At 47.3% G+C, this 22,672-nt stretch overlaps 1 protein-coding gene across 1 annotated transcript in view; it reads right to left on the bottom strand.

The window, feature by feature from the left end:
* LOC141088186 (NADP-dependent alcohol dehydrogenase-like) overlaps positions 1-18,450 on the bottom strand; it is a 31,437-nt gene extending 12,987 nt beyond the window's left edge. The window contains exons 1-2 of the mRNA XM_073574108.1: positions 18,388-18,450; positions 3,921-4,006 (exon numbers count right to left, since the gene is read on the bottom strand). Of these exons, the coding sequence (XP_073430209.1) occupies positions 3,921-4,006; positions 18,388-18,450 (149 nt within the window). The remainder of the gene's footprint in view (positions 1-3,920; positions 4,007-18,387) is intronic.
* Between the last annotated feature and the right edge of the window lie 4,222 nt (positions 18,451-22,672).

Here is a 22,672-nt window from a genome sequence, read left to right as displayed (position 1 = left end):
CATACATACTAATTGACATATGATATATTTTATTGTACATTTTACTATTTATGTAATTGATGAACTTCTGTATTAATAAATACTTATTTTTCGTTGTATATGGTAAACTCATTTTTTTCTCTGTATTTTCTGATATGTATCTGAGTTTATATACATGAAATTTTCTTGACTTTGTGCTGGTACTTTTTATGTTTATGTAGGATCCAGACGGGAGCAGCGCATGGCACGAGGAGAGGTGAAAATTGTGGAGTTTTTTAATATATCAGTGAGTTCTGGACTGTGGGGCCATTCTCGGGGGGGGGGGGATGTGGACTGTGTTATATATTATGTGGGCTGTGTTATATTCTATGTGGCTGTGTTATATACTATGTGGACTGTGTTATTTACTATGTGGGCTGTGTTATATATTATGTGGCCTGTGTTATATACTATGTGGCTGTGTTATATTCTATGTGGCTGTGTTATATACTATGTGGACTGTGTTATTTACTATGTGGGCTGTGTTATATATTATGTGGCCTGTGTTATATACTATGTGGCTGTGTTATATACTATGTGGCTGTGTTATATACCATGTGGCTGTGTTATATTCTATGTGGACTGTGTTATATTCTATGTGGCTGTGTTATATACTATGTGGCTGTGTTATATACTATTTGGCTGTGTTATATACTATGTGGACTGTGTTATTTACTATGTGGACTGTGTTTTATATTATGTGGCCTGTGTTATATACTATGTGGGCTGTGTTATATACTGTGTGGCTGTGTTATATACCATGTGGCTGTGTTATATTCTATGTGGCTGTGTTATATACTTTGTGGCTGTGTTATATACTATGTGGCTGTGTTATATACTATGTGGGCTGTGTTATATACTATGTGGGATGTGTTATATACTATGTGTCTGTGTTATATACTATGTGGCTGTGTTATATACTATGTGGGCTGTGTTACATATTATGTGGACTGTGTTATATACTATGTGGGCTGTGTTATATACTATGTGGGCTGTGTTACATACTATGTGGACTGTGTTATGTACTATGTGGACTGTGTTATATACTATGTGGGCTGTGTTATATACTATGTGGCCTGTGTTATATACTATGTGGGCTGTGTTATATACTATGTGGCCTGTGTTATATACTATGTGGACTGTGTTATATACTATGTTGGCTGTGTTATATACTATGTGGCCTGTGTTATATACTATGTGGCCTGTGTTATATACTATGTGGCTGTATTATATACTATGTGGCTGTGTTATATACTATGTGGCTGTGTTTATATACTATGTGGGCTGTATTATATTCTATGTAGGCTGTATTATATTCTATGTGGGCTGTGTTATATACTAGGTGGCTGTGTTATATACTATGTGGATTGTGCTATATACTATGTGGCTGTGTTATATACTATGTGGGCTGTGTTATATACTATGTGGCTGTGTTATATACTATGTGGGCTGTGTTATATATTATGTGGGCTGTATTATATTCTATGTGGGCTGTGTTATATTCTATGTGGCTGTGTTATATACTAAGTGGGCTGTGTTATATACTATGTGGACTGTGTTATATACTATGTGGACTGTGTTATATACTATGTGGTTGTGTTACATACTTTATAGGCTATGTTATATGTTATGTGGCCTGTGTTATATACTATGTGACTGTGATATAAAGTATACTATGTTGCTGGGTTATATACTATGTGGGCTGTGTTATATACTATGTGGACTGTGTTATATACTATGTGGACTGTGTTATATGGGATTTGGATGTTTCGCCCCCCGCAGTTCGCCCCCAGCAGTTCGCCCCCGCACATTTCGCCCCCAGCATTTTGCCCCCAGGGTGTTTCGACCCCGCACATTTCACCCCCGCACATTTCGCCCCATACCCAAGGAGCTGCAGCTGTGACAGATAAGTATGTCAGTTTTTTTGTGTTCTAGGGTGATAATACTCCTTTAAGGCCAGCCAGATGAGACACTGGGTGAGCTGCTGAAAAGGCAGCCACAGGAATCCCCAGCAATTGGGGTCCTGTATATTTTACCCTCAGGTATGTTCAGCCCTATATGTTTTGTTCCCTGCATGTTGACCCCAAAAGCTGAGGGTGAAACATCAGGGGTCAACATGCTAGGGGCGAAACATCAGATGGCGACCCATCCAGGGACAAAATGCTGTAGGTGAAACATCCGGGGGCGAAACATCCAGGGGCGAAACGCTGGGGGTGAAATGTGCGGTGGCGAAACATCCTGGGGGCCAAATGCTGGGGGCAAAATGTACCTGGGGCGAACTGCTGGAGGCAAATTGCTGGGGGCGAAGCTTCCTATAACCGCTCTTAATAGGGTGCATTTCCTGGAGTTGGACAATGCATTATTCTGCACATTGCTTCCTTCTAGAATTCCTGCCCATGATAAGGAGATTAAAGATTTTCTCTATTTCCTATTTTCAGTAACAAAACAAAGGTTCAGGAAGAAGATGAGCTGATAGAAATAATAAGTGATGACCCAGGTAAGTACAATAATGTGGGTCTATAAAAAAAAAGCAAATGAACTGCATATTTTTTTTTACTGCTTAAAGGGTAGGAGAACTTATTTTTTGGATAGAGGAAAAAACTATTGTACCGTGATGGAAAAAGCGGACACATTGACCAAAAATGGATGAAAATTTTCTCTTTGCATGCAAAAACAGCCCCAAAACATCTGAATGAGGCCTAAAGGTACTGTCACACTTAGCGATGTACCAGCGATCCCGACCAGCGATATGACGCGGTCAGGATCGCTGGTGCATCGCTAAGTGGTCGCTAGTGAGCTGCCACACTGGCAGATCTCACCAGCGACATCGCTGGGGACGGGGGTCGCTACTTACCTGTCACACCAGGCGATCCAGCATCCTCCTGTAGTGTCGGTGGTGGGGTGCCGAGCTGGGGGGGGTGGTCCTACTTTTATACCGCGCAGGGATGACAACAGAGACACGATGGAGGCAGATTCTGGGTGCAACAGGTCCAAGTTTATTTCTTCACTTGCCGTCCGACTGACGGCACACCTCGCGGCCCTCCGTTTCCAGAGCCGCTTCTCACACCGTACACTGGAGACGTGTCTGCACACACCGTCCCCTCCTTTACTGTCGACGCTCCTGACTGTTCCGTCACTGTGGCCGCCTTAGGCCCATTAACCAACAGCGCTTCTACTGCTCAGTCGTCGTGTCACATACGGTGTCTTACACCCAGTACCTCGTCTCATCTGCGGTCCTTTCCTGTCAGGACCACCCCCCTGACGTTTCCTCTCCTCAGTCCCCTTGGTCGGATTCTCCTCAGGGCACACAGACTGGTGTAGTCCTCCTGTCACCTGAGCTCCCCCTGGGGACCGGAACTTTCTGGAACCCTCCCTCAGTACTTATAACTCCCCCGGTTCCTTGAAACTGTCACTCTAACTGTCACCACGCCCCCCATGACCAACGGTTTCTAAAGCCCTAAGCTGCTGTAAAGTCCTTTGCTCACACTCCACCCTGCCATCTAATGGTCATCCCAAGGTACTGCACGTCCACTACACTTTCCTAGTTGTTTCCCCACTGTAATCACTGACTCCTACCTACACTGTGCAAACCTATCTTTCTTCACTCTGACTAGTCCGTCCGTCCGTCAGGTCACCTTCCCTACACTCCCGCCCGGCTCCACGCGTCGCTCGTCATCACAACAGAAAGCTGACGACGAGAAGCGGTCCTGAACGTTCTCGCGCGATCAGCGATAACCAGGGGGGGAGCGGGTTGTAGGTAAGTATCACACACAGCGATATCGCTAGCAATATCGCTATAACGTCACAAGTTATAGCGATATTGCTAGCGATATCGCTTAGTGTGACAGTACCTTTACTAATTTTGAGTTGGCCTCCTCCATTACACCCAAAGAAATAATTACATTATCTTCTCCTGTTTTTCACAAACAGAGCGTCCCTTCAATATCAGAAAAGAGGAAATAGTGGACTGGGTAAGGTCAGTGGAAGGCTGAAAGAGACGAAGAAAGAATACAATCAAGATTTATAGACAACATTATTATTATTATTATTATTATTATTATTATTATTATACAATTTATAGCGCCATTTATCCATGGCGCTTTACATGTGAAAAGGGGCAAATATAGACAAGTACAATAAACATGAGCAGTACAAGACACACATAAGTACAAAAGGAGAGAGGACCCTGCCCGCAAGGGCTCACAGTCTACAGGGTTGGGTGAGGATACACTAGGAGAGGGTAGAGCTGGTTGTGCGGCGGATCAGTAGACTGTGGGTCACTGCAGGTTATAGGTTTGTCGGAAGAGCTGGGTCTTCAGGTTCTTTTTGAAGGTTTCCATGGTAGGCGAGAGTCTGATGTGTAGGGGGAGGGAATTCCAGAGAATCGGGGAAGCACAGGAGAAGTCTTGTATGCGGTTGTGGGAAGAAGAGATAAGAGGAGAGTAGAGAAGGAGATCTTGAGAGGATCGAAGGTTGCATGCTGGTAGGTACCGGGAGACCATGTCACAGATGTAAGGAGGAGACAGGCTGTGGGTGGCTTTGTATATCATAGTTAGGGTTTTGAACTGGAGCCTCTGCACAATAGGAAGCCAATGAAGGGCTTGGCATAGGGGAGAGGCTGGGGAATAACGGGGAGACAGGTGGATTAGTCATGCAGCAGAATGTAGGATGGATTGGAGTGGTGCCAGAGTGCTAGAGGGGAGGCCAGAGAGTAGGAGGTTGCAGTAGTCAAGGCCGGAGATGATAAGGGCATGCACTAGTGTTTTTGCGGTGTCATGGTCAAGAATGCACGGATCCGGGAAATATTTTTGAGATTGCGACAGCAGGAGGTTAGGGTTTGGATAAGTGGCTTGAAAGCGAGGGCAGAGTCGAGGATCACCCCGAGGCACCGAGCATGCGGGACTGGGGAAAGTGAGCAACCATTGACATTGATGGATAAGTCTGGTGGAGGGGTAGAGTGAGATGGGGGAAAGATTATGAATTCTGTTTTGTCCATGTTCAGTTTTAGAAAGCGAGCAGAGAAGAAAGCTGAAATAGCGGACAGACATTGTGGGATTTTGGTCAGTAAGGAGGTGAGGTCAGGTCCAGATAGGTAGATCTGCGTGTCATCGGCATAGAGATGATACTGCAAGCTGTGGAATTCTATGAGCTGTCCCAGGCCAAAGTTGTAGATGGAGAAGTGTAGGGGTCCTAGAACTGAGCCTTGAGGAACACTGACAGAGAATGGGAAAGGTGAGGAGGTGGTGTGGGAGAGGGAGACACAGAATGATCAGTCTGTTAGATATGATGAGATCCAGGATAGGGCCAAGCCTGTGATACCCAGAGATGAGAGAATCTGGAGCAGGAGGGAATGGTCCACAGTGTCGAAGGCAGAAGACAGGTCCAGGAGAAGAAGGACTGAGTATTGTCGCTTGCTCTTGGCGGTTAGTAGGTCGTTGGTGACTTTAGTTATGGCAGTTTCAGTTGAGTGGTGCAGTCGGAAGCCTGATTGTAAGCGGTCAAAGAGGGAGCAGGAGGAGAGGTGGGAGGACAGTTCAAGATGGACAACATCAACAATATCATCATTACCACCAGTGAGATCATCACTACCATCATCATCATTACCACCAGTGAGCTCATCACTACCATCATCATCATTACCACCAGTGAGATCATCACTACCATCATCATCAATACCACCAGTGAACGGTTTTGTCAGCAGATCGTCAGTATTCTCACAAATAAATCTAAAGAGAATAGAACATCAGAAAGTTTCCTGAATGCAAAAAACTTTCTTAAAAATAAAAGCAGAAAATGTGATAGTTTCACATTTATACCTGTACGTACTGTGACAAATATTGTCTGTGTAATCATATTATAATATTTATTGCCCCCAATTTTTTTTAACTCTCAACTTTTTTTTTTATTTCAGTCTTTGACATATACCCTTCACTTTTCTACTGTTGGGATATGGGTATTTTTTCCTTAAAATTCATGTATTTGGGGCTAAAAATCATTTTATCAACTAGGTTTTATTAATGAACTTTACACCAAATGAGATGTCCCTTTTCAGAGATTCCTTGACGAGGTGGGTTGGGTTGATCTTTGAGGGATGCGTCCGCCATGCAGGGTCGGTTTTAGACAAAGTGGGGCCCTTGGCAAAAGCTTAAAGTGGGTCTGCAAATGCTCACATATCGCTCCATCACTCAGAAACATTTCTGTTGTATTTACTTGCGCTGAGTTCAGGCCGCTAAACGAGCCCGATCGACAATATTGAAGTCATTCAACGCTTGTTTCCTGGAATTTTTAGGGTATCTGCACACGTTCAGTAATTGGCAGCGATTTGTATGCAGCGCATGTCCGCTACGTCCATAGTGTTGCCAGCTATTGAATGCAGGTGATTCTGAATGTGTCCATTGAACTGTGCGGAATTAAACCTTCAAATACATTGTACGGGTGAGATTTATCTTACGGAGGCTTGTGTCTCTGCAAGATAAATAGACATGCTGCGAACTGGAGAGACACGCCACATGTCCATCTCTGGGTGATCCGCGGGCATCGGTGCACGCACAGTAGGCATGGGATTTCTTGAAATCCCATCCGCTATGCTGTAACATCTGGATGCTGCACAGGTACGCAGCATCCAACCCACATCATTTACTGACCGTATGCACCTACCCTTACTCTGGCTGAGGGAGAATGATTGGTGCAGATAGTCCTTGATACTGTATAATGCAGGTCCCATATAGTACATATAGTAAAATGCGCTCCCATGGTCCTTGATAGAGTATACTGCAACCCCCCTCAGAGTATAAAGCAGCCCCTCAGAGTATAATGCGGCCCCCCACAAACACACACACACACATAGTGCAGCCCTCACACACAGTATAATGCAGAACCCACACCCACAGTATTATGCAGCCCCTTCAGAGAATAATGCAGCTCCCTCAGAGTATAATGCAGCCCTTTCAGATTATAATACAGCCCCCCACACACACAGTATAATGTAGACCCCCTGAGTATAAAGCAGCCCCCTCAGAGTATAATGCAGCCCCACACACACAGTATAATTCATCCCCCCACAAACACACACAAAGTATAGTGCAGCCCCCACACACAGTATAATGCAGCCCCCCACACAGTATAATGCAGCCCCCACACACAGTTTAATGCAGCCCCCACACATACAAAGTATAGTGCAGTCCCCCCACACACACAGAATAGTGCAGACACACAAAAAAACAGTATAGTGCATTCTCCCCACACACAGTATAATGCAGACAACACAGTATAGTGCAGTCCCCCACACACAGTATAGTACAGCAGACAAACACACACCAAAGTATAGTGCAGTCCCCCCATACACATTATAGTGCAGCAGACATACTCAACACAGTATAGTGCAGCCCCCTACACACAGTATAGTGCAGACAACACAGTATAGTGCAGTCAACCCCACACACAGTATAGTACAGCAGACACACACACACACCAAAGTATAGTGCAGTCCCCCCATCACATGATGCTCTCTCCTTCATTACTGCTTTCAACTGTATCGGCATCTATAATTTGATATGATTATTAACAGGTTGGCTTAAGATTATTTCAAGGTTTTCTATGGGTCTGATCACTTTGATAATGGCTACAGTAACGAGGCGTACGGAGCGGAGTCGCATGTGTACGAGGTGTACGGAGTGGAGCAACGTATGTATGAGGTGGATGGAGCGGAGCCGTGTGTGTACGAGGTGTATTAAGTTTGAAAGGAATGGCGCCCGCCAGCTCAAATTTTTTTTATGTGCGGCACATTTATTCTGCCGAGTTTGAGACCTCTGCTGTAAAGTGTCAGATCACTGATCTGACACTTTGCAGTGCACTGTGTAAGATCAGCGATCTGACATGTACTGCAGGAGGCTTTCTCAACGCCTAATCTCAGCAGGTACTGAGAAATCCACCTCCCTGCAGGACCCCGAAGGCCCCCGCGGCCATCTTGGATCCGGGGGCCTGCACTGTTCCCTGCGTGATTCTTCCCTATGCCCATGTTTGATCGCAGTGTGCCAGGGGTTAATGTGCCGGGGGCAGTCCGTGACCGCCTCTGGCACATAGTGCCGGGTGTCAGCTGTGATAATCAGCTGAGACCCGGCCACTATCAGCGGCGCTCCCCCCGTGAGCGCTGCTGATCGCTATGACGTACTATCCCGTCCATGGGAATTAAGTCCCAGGTCACATGGACGGGATAGTACATCATATGACAGAAAGGGGTTAATATGGAGCATCTTATAGGGCCACCATTAACCTTTGTGCAGCATTATATGGGGCATATATTAATATGGAGCATCTTATGGGGCCACCATTTTACTTTTATTAGTATCTATTTTTATTTTTGAAATTTACCAGTAGCTGCTGCATTTTCCACCCTCGGCTTATACTCAAGTCAATAAGTTTTCCTAGTTTTTTGTGACGAAATTAGGGGCCTCGGGTGATGCTCAGGTCGGCTTATACTCGAGTATATATGGTATGTCAAATTGGTAGCTAGACCCTAGTGGGTCTTGCACAGTGTCATTTTTACTACAGTCCACAAATGTAATTTAGATCCCTAATCTCACCTCTGCTTTACCAGCATGATGAATGAATAGGAAAAACACATGGTATTGATGGAGCTGTTGTTTTCCTGCCAAAGAAACTCAATAAGATCAATGAGGTGGTTAGCCGCACACGGAATGGAGAAATAGTAAAGATGACAATTAGTTTCACATTTGAGTTAAAACTCTCTTCACCAATTTGCTTTCACTTTTACAACATTATATTCCGAAGCCTTGAAGAAAAAGATGAATATATTGTGAAGCAAATAGGTGTGAATAATTATCACCCAATTGATGTTACATAAGTCAAATCAATCCTATAAAGAGAGCACGGCACTCAGGAATAGCTTGGTTGTTGGTGCTCAAGTCGGGTATCCAACCCATCAATCAAAAAATGACAAAAATCTTTGCAGTCAATATGTGAAATATTCAGACACTTTTATTTTGTGCATCCAGACAGAAAGGTTTAAACGTTTTTGGTCCAGCATAGGACCTTCATCAGAAAAATCTCGTTTACTGAAATAAATAAATCCTTGCAATGGTAGCCAAAAGAAGGACAAAGTAGAGAGTCTGGATGGCCAGTGGAAATGTTAAATGGCTGGCGTCTGGAAAGCGTATGTGGACTGAGCCGTCCAAAGTCATAAGTCAAAACATACACAACCTAACAATGGGGAATTGATTTACCACCAAAATTTTGAAGTATGAGACTAAGATAAGATAAGATAATCCTTTAATCGTCCCACCAAGGGGAAATTCAGAGCATTACAGCAGCAAGGCAGGAACAAGTACAGATACAGATGCATAAAGGCATTACACTGACAGTAGGTAGGTACATATACGAAAAAAAAAAAAAAAGATGTAACCGGACTATCACAACTTTGGATCTATCAGTTCACTGTTTGGGTCGTTCTCCATTTTGGACAGTGCTGGTTATACAGCCTAACTGCAGCAGGAAGGAAGGACTTTCGATAGCGCTCCCTCTCACATTTAGGATGAACTAGCCGGTCACTGACAGTACTGCACATCTTTGTCATGGTCTCATGCATGGGATGGGAATCATTCTGCACCATGTAGCTCACCTTGGCCAGTATCCTCCTGTCGCCTACTTCCTGAACTGGATCAAGGGGGCATCCCAGGACAGAGCTGACCCTTCTAATCAGTTTGTCCAGCCTATTTCTGTCCCTGGTTGATATGCCACTACCCCAGCACGCCACACCAAAGAAGATGACTGATGCCACAACAGAGTTGGAGAAGGATGCAAGGAGTGCCCCTCTAACTCCGAAGGCCCTCAGCCTTCAGAGCAGATAAAGCCTACTTTGGCCCTTCCTGTACACTGCATCCAAGTGATGGGCCCAGTCAAGCTTATTATTGAGGATCACACCAAGGTACTTATAGGTGTCGACTATCTCAATGTCATTTCCCTGAATGTTCACCACTACTGGTGGATTTTTTCCCTTGCGAAAGTCCACCACCAATTCCTTGGTCTTCACGGAATTAATCCTAAGGTGGTTCCTCTGACACCACTCCACAAAAGCTTGGTTAGTATCTCTGTACTCTCTTTCATCTCCTCCTGAGATGAGGCCTACTATTGCAGAGTCATCAGAATACTTCTGCAAGTAGCAGCTAGATGAGTTGCACTTAAAATCCGCAGTGTACAGTGTGAAGAGAAAAGGGGCAAGGACTGTACCTTGAGGTGCCCCTGTATTGCAGATCACTGTGTCTGACACACTGTCCTGAACCTTTACAAACTGAGGTCGGTTCGTGAGGTAGTTAAGGATCCAGGTGGAGAGTTGGAGGTCCACGCCAACAAGGCCCAGTTTGTCTCTCAGTAGAGCTGGCTGTATGGTATTAAAAGCGCTAGAGAAATCGAAGAACATTCTCACAGTGTTCCCAGGTGTAACAACCCTGCTGGCATCACTGCATGGTCTCCCATCCCTCGCACACCAACTTACTTTCTGCTTCAAGCCATGCTGTGAATTCTGTCTGTTGCCAGCTCTGTGCCTCTGCTCTCCATGTTTCCAGACTGTGTATAGGGGGGCGGCGCCTGAACTCTCTGGTTCTTATGCAGTCTGGGTGCACCTGTGTAATCTGTCCCTGACCAATCACCTGGAGCCCTTGACTATTTAGTTTCGCCACTCCCACTGAAACATTGCCTGAGCAATGTCTATACTCAGTTAGTATCTCGCTGCTGAGGAAGCCAGGCCCTGTTCTGTGTGTCTCCTTCTCTGGAGTATTCTCTAGTCTTGCTTTGTACCCTGTCTGCCTACCAGGAGGCTGAATATCCTGGTCCTAGTGTCTTTGTCCCTGTGCCTCTGTCTGTCAGTCTCCTTGTTTGTGGTTCCTTCCCTGCCGTGTCTTTCCTTGTGTCCACTTTATCTGTGCATCTGCACGCTCGCAGCTCTGTCTGCACAGCTCCCTAGCTGCTCTGCCTGCTCCGCACTCCTGCGGCTCTGCCTGCTCCGCACTCCTGCGGCTCTGCCTGCTCCGCACTCCTGCGGCTCTGCCTGCTCCGCACTCCTGCGGCTCTGCCTGCTCCGCACTCCTGCGCCTCTGCCTGCTCCGCACTCCTGCGGCTCTGTCTGCCTGCTCCGCACTCCTGCGGCTCTGCCTGCTCCGCACTCCTGCGGCTCTGTCTACCTGCACCTCCTGTGTGAACAGGCCCAAATCTGTTCCTTCATACTCCATTCCTTCCTGCCTATATCCATACCTGTACCTCCTGTGTGAACAGGTCCAGATCCTGTTCCAGCTTACACCACTCCCTCCTGCCTACACCTCCTGTGTGAACAGGTCCAGATCTTGTTCCAGAATGCACTACTCCCTCCTGCCTACACCTGCTGTGTGAACAGGTCCCTACCTGCTCCTTTTCATACCACGCCAATCTGTCCTGTGTCTCCAAGCCGTGCCCGCCTGTCCTGTGTCTCCAAGCCGTGCCCGCCTGTCCTGTGTCTCCAAGCCGTGCCCGCCTGTCCTGTGTCTCCAAGCCGTGCCCGCCTGTCCTGTGTCTCCAAGCCATGCCCGCCTGTCCTGTGTCTCCAAGCCGTGCCCGCCTGTCCTGTGTCTCCAAGCCGTGCCCGCCTGTCCTGTGTCTCCAAGCCGTGCCCGCCTGTCCTGTGTCTCCAAGCCGTGCCTGCCGTGTCCACCTGCCTGCCTGTCTATAGCCTCTGTCAAGGTGTCCTGTTCCCGAGTGGGATCAGCAGCCACAGCCAGACACCACCCTGGAGTGGCACCCGGCAGCTACCTGCCGCACAAGCCTGACCTCACCATCAGAGGCTCCAGTGAAGACCAAGGAAGCTGCCGTAGTTACGCCCCTTCCAGGGTAGTCTAGTTTGTGGCACAGTGGGGCCACAACCCCCCGGCTCGCGCCATTCAGCCAAGGCGCGAGCGTGACAGTTTGCTCAGGCCATGGTCCCCGCTGAGTCCCATGTCCTTACGCTCGCAGAGCGTCATGAACCTGTGTTCCACCAGTATGAGCAACCAGAGGAATTTGTTCCGTCCTGCGTGGTTCCGATTGTGGAGACCTCTGAACCAATCATCGTCTCCAATGCCCTCTACAATCAGCTCCTGGCCTATGAAGAGCACAACCCAGCAGATCTGCCTAGGTTCTATGGGGACCCTAAAGAGTGCCAAGGGTTCCTGAAGAAATGCCTGCACTACATCCTGCAGAATGCAGCTTGTTTCCCCTCTGACCGGGTCAAGGTGGGATACATCATGTCCTACCTAGCTGGTGATGCCTTGATATGGATTTGTCCCCTTTGGGAAGCAGGGGACCCTGTCGTCATGAGCCTGGGGGCCTTCCTGGTGGCCTTCCGTAAAGTGTTCGACGTGCCTCGTCCAGCTGCTCTTGAAAAGTCTTCCTCTTCAAGCTTCCAGATACAGGCCAGACAAGAGGAACCTATGGGTGAATCCTCTCATCCGTCTGTGACCGTCCCTGACACTCCTGTTCCTCAGCCTGCTAAGGCGGCCTCCCGTGTAAGGTCCAAGAGGTCTAAGAAAAAGCGGCTGGCAAGCTTACAGCCGCAATCTGGTCTCATGAAGGAACATCCCGACGGTCTCTGTTCTGTGAAGCCAATGACTGTTTCTCTGCCTTCTGGGAGCTTTGGTGTGTATAAACCGCCAGCCATACGGAGTCAGTGTGTCGTCTCTGTCATACAGCTCCTGAAGCCGACGTGGGCGTTGTCTCGAGGTGGCCGAGCCCTGTTGGAAAACAGTCTAGTCCTGCAGGGACAACTACAGCTCCAGGTCGGAGCTTTATACATGAAGAAGTTCATCTTCCATCTGCTGACTGGTATGCCCATGGGTCATTCTGATCCAGAGATTCTAGTACCCGTCCATGTCTGGAAACCTAGTAGGGCACCGCGCTTGAAACAATCAAGTGACAAGAAGTGTCTGGTTCCCTTACGTCAGAGTCGGTCAGCAATGTCACCTTCTTCATCTGGTCTGCTAGTCGTCGAGTCAAGGGGTGATGACGTCTCCGAAGAAGGGGAGGCGGTGTCAGTCTCCTCACACGTCTCCAGCGACTATACCAGTGATCTGCTCCCAGGAGCATCCCTGTCTCTTGATTGTCCTCCCCTGGATTTCAGGCTGAAGATGGGTCCTAAATATATGCCTTCAACCCCTGTGTGGCCAGTGAGTGAAGATACTGAGACAGAGATTTTCTCACCCTCTAACCTGGTAGAGGAAGCCCAGTTTTTTCAGGGTAACAGGTGGAAGTGGCTCCCTGTATGTATGCCTCCAGCTTCCATTTGGCAGGTGGGTGAAGAGGTTGGAACAGTGACCCACATATCTCCGATTCTCACCAACCGGGAGGAGGAGGTCCAATTTTTCTGGCATGTCGGGCTGAAGTCGGACTTGGTGAAGGTGTCTGCTGTTTCTAGCTGGCCGGCTGATGTAGGGGTCAAAGCTTCCAGGTCCCTGCTCTCTGCCAATCAGGAGGAAGAAGTCTTAGTACCCTCTGTGTTGGAAACTGACTCCCTTAGGCACCAAGAAACCGGGCAATCTGTGATTCCTGATGGCACACATACTCCACCCTACCTGAAGGATGTCATGTCAACCTGGACTGTGTGTGGTCCCGTACTCCTTCTTCTGGTCATTCTGGCAGGCTTGAGGAAGAGGGGCCGTAAAGGGGGGGTACTGTAACAACCCTGCTGGCATCACTGCATGGTCTCCCATCCCTCGCACACCAACTTACTTTCTACTTCAAGCCATGCTGTGAATTCTGTCTGTTGCCAGCTCTGTGCCTCTGCTCTCCATGTTTCCAGACTGTGTGTATAGGGGGGCGGCGCCTGAACTCTCTGGTTCTTATGCAGTCTGGGTGCACCTGTGTAATCTGTCCCTGACCAATCACCTGGAGCCCTTGACTATTTAGTTTCGCCACTCCCACTGAAACATTGCCTGAGCAATGTCTATACTCAGTTAGTATCTCGCTGCTGAGGAAGCCAGGCCCTGTTCTGTGTGTCTCCTTCTCTGGAGGATTCTCTAGTCTTGCTTTGTACCCTGTCTGCCTACCAGGAGGCTGAATATCCTGGTCCTAGTGTCTTTGTCCCTGTGCCTCTGTCTGAACTCAGTCTTACCTCTGTCTGTCAGTCTCCTTGTTTGTGGTTCCTTCCCTGCCGTGTCTTTCCTTGTGTCCACTTTATCTGTGCATCTGCACGCTCGCAGCTCTGTCTGCACAGCTCCCTAGCTGCTCTGCCTGCTCCGCACTCCTGCGGCTCTGCCTGCTCCGCACTCCTGCGGCTCTGTCTGCCTGCTCCGCACTCCTGCGGCTCTGTCTACCTGCACCTCCTGTGTGAACAGGCCCAAACCTGTTCCTTCATACTCCATTCCTTCCTGCCTATATCCATACCTGTACCTCCTGTGTGAACAGGTCCAGATCCTGTTCCAGCATACACCACTCCCTCCTGCCTACACCTCCTGTGTGAACAGGTCCAGATCTTGTTCCAGAATACACTACTCCCTCCTGCCTACACCTGCTGTGTGAACAGGTCCCTACCTGCTCCTTTTCATACCACGCCAATCTGTCCTGTGTCTCCAAGCCGTGCCCGCCTGTCCTGTGTCTCCAAGCCATGCCCGCCTGTCCTGTGTCTCCAAGCCGTGCCCGCCTATCCTGTGTCTCCAAGCCGTGCCCGCCTGTCCTGTGTCTCCAAGCCGTGCCCGCCTGTCCTGTCTCCAAGCCGTGCCCGCCTGTCCTGTGTCTCCAAGCCGTGCCCGCCTGTCCTGTGTCTCCAAGCCGTGCCCGCCTGTCCTGTGTCTCCAAGCCGTGCCCGCCTGTCCTGTGTCTCCAAGCCGTGCCCGCCTGTCCTGTGTCTCCAAGCCGTGCCTGCCGTGTCCACCTGCCTGCCTGTCTATAGCCTCTGTCAAGGTGTCCTGTTCCCGAGTGGAATCAGCAGCCACAGCCAGACACCACCCTGGAGTGGCACCCGGCAGCTACCTGCCGCACAAGCCTGACCTCACCATCAGAGGCTCCAGTGAAGACCAAGGAAGCTGCCGTAGTTACGCCCCTTCCAGGGTAGTCTGGTTTGTGGCACAGTGGGGCCACAACCCCCCGGCTCGCGCCATTCAGCCAAGGCGCGAGCGTGACACCAGGTTTCTCCAGGTGAGAGAGAGTCCTATCTAGAAGGTGGATAATGGCATCATCCACACCAATGCCCGGCCTGTAGGCAAACTGGAGAGGGTCCATATCCGAGCTCACTAGAGGACGGAGACGTGTGAGAACCAATCTCTCTAGTACCTTCATCAGGTGTGATGTCAATGCTAGAGGTCTATAGTCATTAAGGTCTTTCGGATAAGGTTTCTTCGGAACTGGTACCACACACGATAATTTCCACAATTGTGGTACTATACCTATTCTCAGGCTCATATTGAACAGATATGTAATGATCTCACTCAGCTGGTGCCCGCAGGTTTTGATTAGCCTTGCACTGATGCCGTTGTGAAGTACAGTATTCAGATGTACAGGACATCTTGTTCTCCGGGATCCATTTTTGTGCTTGCGACGCCATTTTGCTGTTTACGAGTTAAATTTTGTAACTTAACTAGATGAAAATTCACGGCTGTTATGAAACCAGACTGTTCCAGCTTGTACAAGATATAAGATATGAGATGAGACCCTAAAAGAATGTGCTATTGTTCTATATTCTACGTCACGCAGCTAGGGACATATTCTGATTCTCTTACAATACTATTGGCTTACATGTATTACGATTCCATTGGTAGCTGTATACTTTGCATAACTAAGCAGAATGCTATGTAATGTGAGATTCAGTAAAGGGGCTCAGTGATCTGCCTCGATCCTCCCGTACAGAGACCCCCGTCTCCGTGTGGTCATTCCCAGTTGCTAGCAACGCCCTGTGAATTAATTTGGAAATCACTGGCTCAACCGTGAAGGGTTAATTTAGCCCTACCTCAACACCGTCAGGACCTGCAGCCTTCAAAACTTTGATCTTATCCAGTTCTTTTGCAACCTGGGTACTTGTGAAGAACAGACCCTGGCTCAGTTGACAAGTTGCAGCAGGGGGTGAGGTTATTGTAGCAGAGAGGTGTGAATGATATGCAGGGGCAGGAGCAGCCAGTGTGTGATTAAATCTGTTAAAGAATAGATTAAGTTCATTAAGCCCCTCTTTATTTACAACCATCCTGGCGACAGTCTGTCTATGCCCAGATATAGACTTTAGACCCTCCCAGACTTCATGAATCCTTTTCTGTGACAATTTCAGTTCAATCTTTGTCTCATAATTAGCCTTTCCCTGCCTGATTAGATTCTTCAGATCTTTCTGCACCTCTCTCAGCCTGCCCTTGTCACCTGATCTGAAGGCCAACTTCTCTTTGAGAAGAGCCTTTATTCCGGGGCTGATCCCTGGTTTATTGTTAGAGAAGCACCTCACTACTTTTGTGGGTACCATGTTGTCTACACAGAAATTAATGTAGTCCGTTATACAGTGTGTGAGACCATCCATGTCATCACCATATGAATCTTGCAGCACTTCCCAAGTGGTTGTTTCAAAGCAGTCTCTCAGTGAGGCAGGTAACATACTGTGTGCAACTGGGTAGTATAGATGCTGGAGACTAGGAGACAAGATGACTAGTGTCATCTTGTGGATTGATATGAGCCACAAAGTCCTTCAAAATGAAACTGTTCTGGATGTAATGATGCTTGCATTAAAGAACTGATTGGCCAGATATATACGGGGTCAGGATGACCGGGCTGCGGGTACATGTGCTGCATCGGGTCCAGAATTGTCAAGGCTGCGTCCCCTATTTCCCAGGGGAAGGAATAGGGGAACGGACAGACCCCATTACCCAGGAAGAGGGGGCATGTTTAGACAGGGAACCAGTCCGGAAGCTGAGGAAAAAAATGCAAAGTAGGAGTGAGTCCCCAGCTGTGAGCGTGTGAGCAGCAAGGGGGGCCGTGCACTACGCACCCAAAGCGCCGACGCCGCGACGAACTGTAGCAGACGTACAGACCCAGTGACCTAGAGGCAGGGGGACAGCTTAAGAGAAAGCGGGCATGACAGCAGAGATTTTTGGCGTGGACAAGCAGCGCATAGGAGGCTGAGCAGTGTGCTCCATCCTTAGAGCACTGGCGCTGCAAAGGGCTGTTCCCGTTGGCTCCTGCCACTAAAAGTGATACTGCCAGAGAGCGAGGCGCTGTGTGCCCACTGGCCACCAGAGAGCGAGGCGCTGTGCGTTCCTTGACCATGAGTACCACGCACATGCGCAGTAGAGAGAGCAAGTTCATGCCACGTGTTCAGCGTGGATAACCAATAATTATAAGGCACAGAGGAATGACAGAGGACGTTGGTGTGGTCAGCAAGGTACTCCCTCAGCATTTTCCCAAACTTTGCACTCTTTTTGGAGTCCCCCGTGCCTCGGGGTCAGGGCGATGGGATGGTCTGAGAAAACTCTCCCCGAACTTTGCCAGTGTTCCACTGCGTCTGCTGGATTGGAGTTGTGTCTCTCTCACCTGTACTCCTTGCTTCGCCAATGAACTGAGACCTCTGCTGTCAGCGTTTTCATATGGGAATTTTTTTAATAATTCCGCAAGAAGGGCCCTCTGGTCCTCCAACATTTTAGTACACCTGTCTGCCTCTGGAATAAGAGATATAAAGTTCTCCTTGTAGCGTGGGTCTATAAGTGTCACCAATCAGTATGGGTAGGATACGTAACTCAGGTATATATAGATATATACATACTGTTGTGGCCAAAAGTATTGACACCCCTGCAATTCTGTCAGATAATACTCGGTTTCTTCCTGAAAATGATAGCAAACACAAATTCTTTGGTATTATTATCTTCATTTAATTTGTCTTAAATGAAAAAACACAAAAGAGAATTAAGCAAAAAGCAAAACATTGATCATTTCACACAAAACTCCCAAAATGGGCCAGACAAAAGTATTGGCACCCTCAGCCTAATACTTGGTTGCACAACCTTTAGCCAAAATAACTGCGACCAACCGCTTCCGGTAACCATCAATGAGTTTCTTAAAAATGCTCTGCTGGAATTTTAGACCATTCTTCTTCGGCAAACTGCTCCAGGTGTCTGATATTTGAAGGGTGCCTTCTCCAAACTGCCATTTTTAGATCTCTCCACAGGTGTTCTATGGGATTCAGGTCTGGACTCATTGCTGGCCACCTCAGAAGTCTCCAGTGCTTTCTCTCAAACCATTTTCTAGTGCTTTTTGAAGTGTGCTTTGGGTCATTGTCCTGTTGGAAGACCCATGACCTCTGAGGGAGACCCAGCTTTCTCACACTGGGCCCTACATTATGATGCAAAGTTTGTTGGTAGTATTCAAACTTCGTAATGCGATGCTCACGGTCAAGCAGTCCAGTGCCAGAGGCAGCAAAGAATCCCCAAAACATAAAGGAACCTCCGCCATGTTTGACTGTAGGGACCGTGTTCTTTTCTTTGATTGCCTCTTTCTTTCTCCTGTAAACTCTATGCTGATGCCTTTGCCCAAAAAGCTCTACTTTTGTCTCATCTGACCAGAGAACATTCTTCCAAAACGTTTTAGGCTTTTTCAGGTAAGTTTTGGCAAAGTCCAGCCTGGCTTTTTTATGTCTCGGGGTAAGAAGTGGAGTCTTCCTGGGTCTCCTACCATACAGTCCCTTTTCATTCAGATGCCGACGGATAGTACGAGTTGACACTGTTGTACCCTCGGACTGCAGGGCAGCTTGAACTTGTTTGGATGTTAGTCGAGGTTCTTTATCCAACATCCGCACAATCTTGCGTTGAAATCTCTTGTCAATTTTTCTTTTCCGTCCACATCTAGGAAGGTTAGCCACAGTGCCATGGGCTTTAAACTTCTTAGTGACACTGCGCACGGTAGACACAGGAACATTCTGGTCTTTGGAAATGGACTTGTAGCCTTGAGATTGCTCATGCTTCCTCACAATTTGGTTTCTCAAGTCCTCAGACAGTTCTTTGGTCTTCTTTCTTTTCTCCATGCTCAATGTGGTACACACAAGGACACAAGACAGAGGTTGAGTCAACTTTAATCCATGTCAACTGACTGCAAGTGTGATTTAGTTATTGCCAACACCTGTTAGGTGCCACAGGTAAGTTACAGGTGCTGTTAATTGCACAATTTAGAGAAGCATCACATGATTTTTCGAACAGTGCCAATACTTTTGTCCACCCTCTTTTTTATGTTTGGTGTGGAATTATATCCAATTTGGCTTTAGGACAATTCTTTTTGTGTTTTTTCATTTCAGACAAATTAAATGAAGATAATAATACCAAAGAATTTGTGTTTGCAATCATTTTCAGGAAGAAACTGAGTATTATCTGACAGAATTGCAGGGGTGTTAATACTTTTGGCCACAACTGTATATAACCAGAGGTGTCCGGAGGGATAGTCTGAGACGCCCTCCTCCTTTCACTGAGTACCGCGAATTTTGGGCTTCCCAGATGGGGTTGACCTGGTGGAACAAACTGAGACGGCCGCTCCAGTATTGTGCACAACTAAAGGATATTTAGCTCTAAATGAGAGAATCTGTGGAAGGAAAAGAAGAATTTTGTGGCTTGGCACATGAATTGTGTGACGAAGGTGTTAGGAAGAACAGAGGAAGTGAATTCTGATTGTTTCTGTTACTGCTATGTTGAAGAAGGAAAAATTGTCTATTATTATGGCAAGGACGGGATGTATTGTGGTTCAAGCAAGTGTCTGTGGTGTGAGGAAGTGATTAAAAGAAGGAACTGAGATTAATGATACTAATGTGTTAGGCAGACTAATAGTTAAAAGTGATGATTTGAAAGAAGAGGTCTCCTTGCTAGATGAGAATTGTACAAGAAGACCGAGAGGCAGCCCCCACCTTTTCTTTGTTAAACACTCACAGTATCTATTATCAGCCACCGCTGACAGCCTCAGTCCCCGCTAAGAAAAAAAAAAAGTTTTCAGAAGAATTTAACCCGTCTGTTCAGCGTACAGAGAAAAAAAAGCAAGCTAGCAGCCAGCAGCTGCTCCAGCCCCCACCATTGTGCCCAGCGAGGCTGCGAGTTCACAGTCCCTTATCAGTATCAGTGTGCCCTTCAGCCCACACAGCAAACTCTGCCCCCCCCACAGACTTCAGCTACTGGGAAACCTGCTCCTCAGCCCCTCCCTGCTAATGCTGGCACTGTGCCAGACTCGAACATTTTCAGAGATTGTCATTCCCCTGCTATTTTAATCGGAGTAGATGGTAGACCCAATTAATATACTTTTATAAACCCTATTTCTGTGGGACCTTTTCCCAAGGTTACTGTTCAGTTTGTAATCTCCCCCACACGTCCAGTAAATTTACTAGGGGCAGATTTATTATTACAGTTCCGCTCCGGAATATAATTCCTAGATGATGGTCAGATGGCTCTTACGTTATGATGACAGTGAGGAAATCTGTATTTTGCATGCCCTTCCTACAGTTATGATGGCCCTGATAGGCCCAGATCCACCCCCAATATTGCCTGAGGATCAATGACGCACCCCATACCTCTCAGAGATACTATCTAAACTCTGGTCAAAAGGGTCAAATGATATAGGGAGAATGCCTGTAGAACCAGTAAAAGTGTTTCTCAAACCTGGTGCCTAATCCTCATACTCTTTTGTCCCAAATACCCCAGGATGCTCACTGTATAATGAAGCCCATACATATCTTTTTGTGGCAGCTTTGATGTCCGGCCTCAGACCCGAATTGCAAGAGGCAATAATTTCAGTTAGACTTGACGTTGAGAATTCCACCCCGGCTGATGCATTGAAAGTAAAAAAAAGTTTTCAGACTTTAACCTGCTCTGTTCAGGAGAGAGAGAGAGAGAAAAAAAAAAAAAAAGAGCAAACAGCAGCCTCTAGCCCCCACCGCAGCTGCGAGCACACAGTGTGCCCTTCAGCCCACACAGCAAACTCTCGCCCCCCTTCTTCAGACTTCAGCTAGTGGGAATCTTGCTCCTCGGCCCCTCCCTGCTAATTCTCGTTACTGCTCAGTTTGTGATCTCTCCCACATGTCCAGTAAATTTACTAGGGGTAGATTAATTATCACAGTTCCGCTCTGGAATGCAATTCCAAGATGATGGTCAGATGTTTTTTTTTGTTATATAATCCCTATGTAGATGAAGACAGTGAGGAAATCTGTATTTTGCATGCCCTTCCTACTGTTATGATGGCCCTGATAGGCTCAGATCCACTCCCAATATTGCCTGAGGATCAACGACTCACCCCATACCTCTCAGAGATACTATCTAAACTCTGGTCAAAAGGGTCAATTGATATAGGGAAAATGCCTGTAGAACCAGTAAAAGTGTTTCTCAAACCTGGTGCCTAATCCTCATACTCTTTTGTCCCAAATACCCCAGGATGCTGCTTGGTTTACAGTTATTGATCTTACCAATGCCTTCTTTAGCATTCCGTTACACCCAGACTGCCAGTTTCTATTTGCATTCACTTATCAGGGCCGACGTTAATATGGACAGTTATGCCACAAGGGGCCTAAAACAATCCCAACCAGTTTGCAAAAAAAAAAAAAAATATGAGCAGGTGTCTTTTGCCATTTCTGCCATTGCTAGCCTCCTTAAGCATCTGGAAGCACTGAACTGTCGAGTTTCGGCCTTGAGACTTCACTTCTGCCTTGGTCAAGTGATATTCTTGGGTCACTGTCTCCTTCAGGGTGCCAGACACCTCGCAGAAGAAAGAAAAATAGCTGTCAGCTCCCTTCCTATCCCAAAAGATGAAATTGAACTCCAGCGTTTTCTTGGACTATGTATTTATTTTTGTCAGTGGATACCGGATGCATCCCGCATAATGCAACCCCTTTACAACGCCTTGAAAGACGGTATAATGAACTATAAGGAAAGATGGCAGTGATGAGGATTACCTCCAACATGACTGTTCCCAACTTCTGACTGAAGAAACAGCTACTCCACCAAATGTCAGTGAGAATCCACTCCCAAATCCTGATCTGGTGTTATACACGGATGGTTCAAGATATGCTGACGAGTTTGGTAGATTCCACTCGGGATATGCTGTTACCACAGAGGACACTGTAGTGCACACAGCTGCGCTCCCGCCCTCACAGTCAGCACAAGAAGCAGAACTCCAGGCTCTGTCTACTGCATGTACTTTGGCCAAGAACAGACGGGCTAATATATCCACGGATTCACGGTATGCATTTGGTATTGCTCACGATTTTGGGGCTCTATGGGCCAATCGAGGGTTTATTACTACTGCCGGAACCCCAGTGAAAAATGCTGAAGCTGTTAAAACCTTCATGGACTCGATCAAATCACCTACTCAGTTGGCCATTATCAAAGTTAAGGTGCACGGTCCTAGGACCAGACCACAGACTGTTGGCAACGCATTTGCGGATATGCAAGCAAAAGCCGTCGCTCTGTAACCCGTTGAACCAACCATACCAACTGTGGTGACCACACGCTCTTAGCGTAAACAGTTACAAGAAGCACTGACCCTACAAGAACCTGAGGATCTACAACAGACTGAAGTTTTCTGTCGAACCCCGTGAGACCGCTTAATGACGATGCAGAGAATGTCTCCAAAGGAAGAGGTGAAGCAATGGAAGACTGATGGGGCACGTATGGATAATGGTCTCTGGAAAAAGGACCAACTCGTGTGTCTC

This window comes from Dendrobates tinctorius, unplaced genomic scaffold (genome assembly GCF_039654945.1).
Source record: "Dendrobates tinctorius isolate UK_male_01 unplaced genomic scaffold, ASM3965494v1 ptg000038l, whole genome shotgun sequence".
Taxonomy (NCBI): domain Eukaryota; kingdom Metazoa; phylum Chordata; class Amphibia; order Anura; family Dendrobatidae; genus Dendrobates; species Dendrobates tinctorius.
The sequence above is the reverse complement of the archived record's forward strand: the minus strand, read 5'-3'. Positions and strand labels throughout refer to the sequence as shown.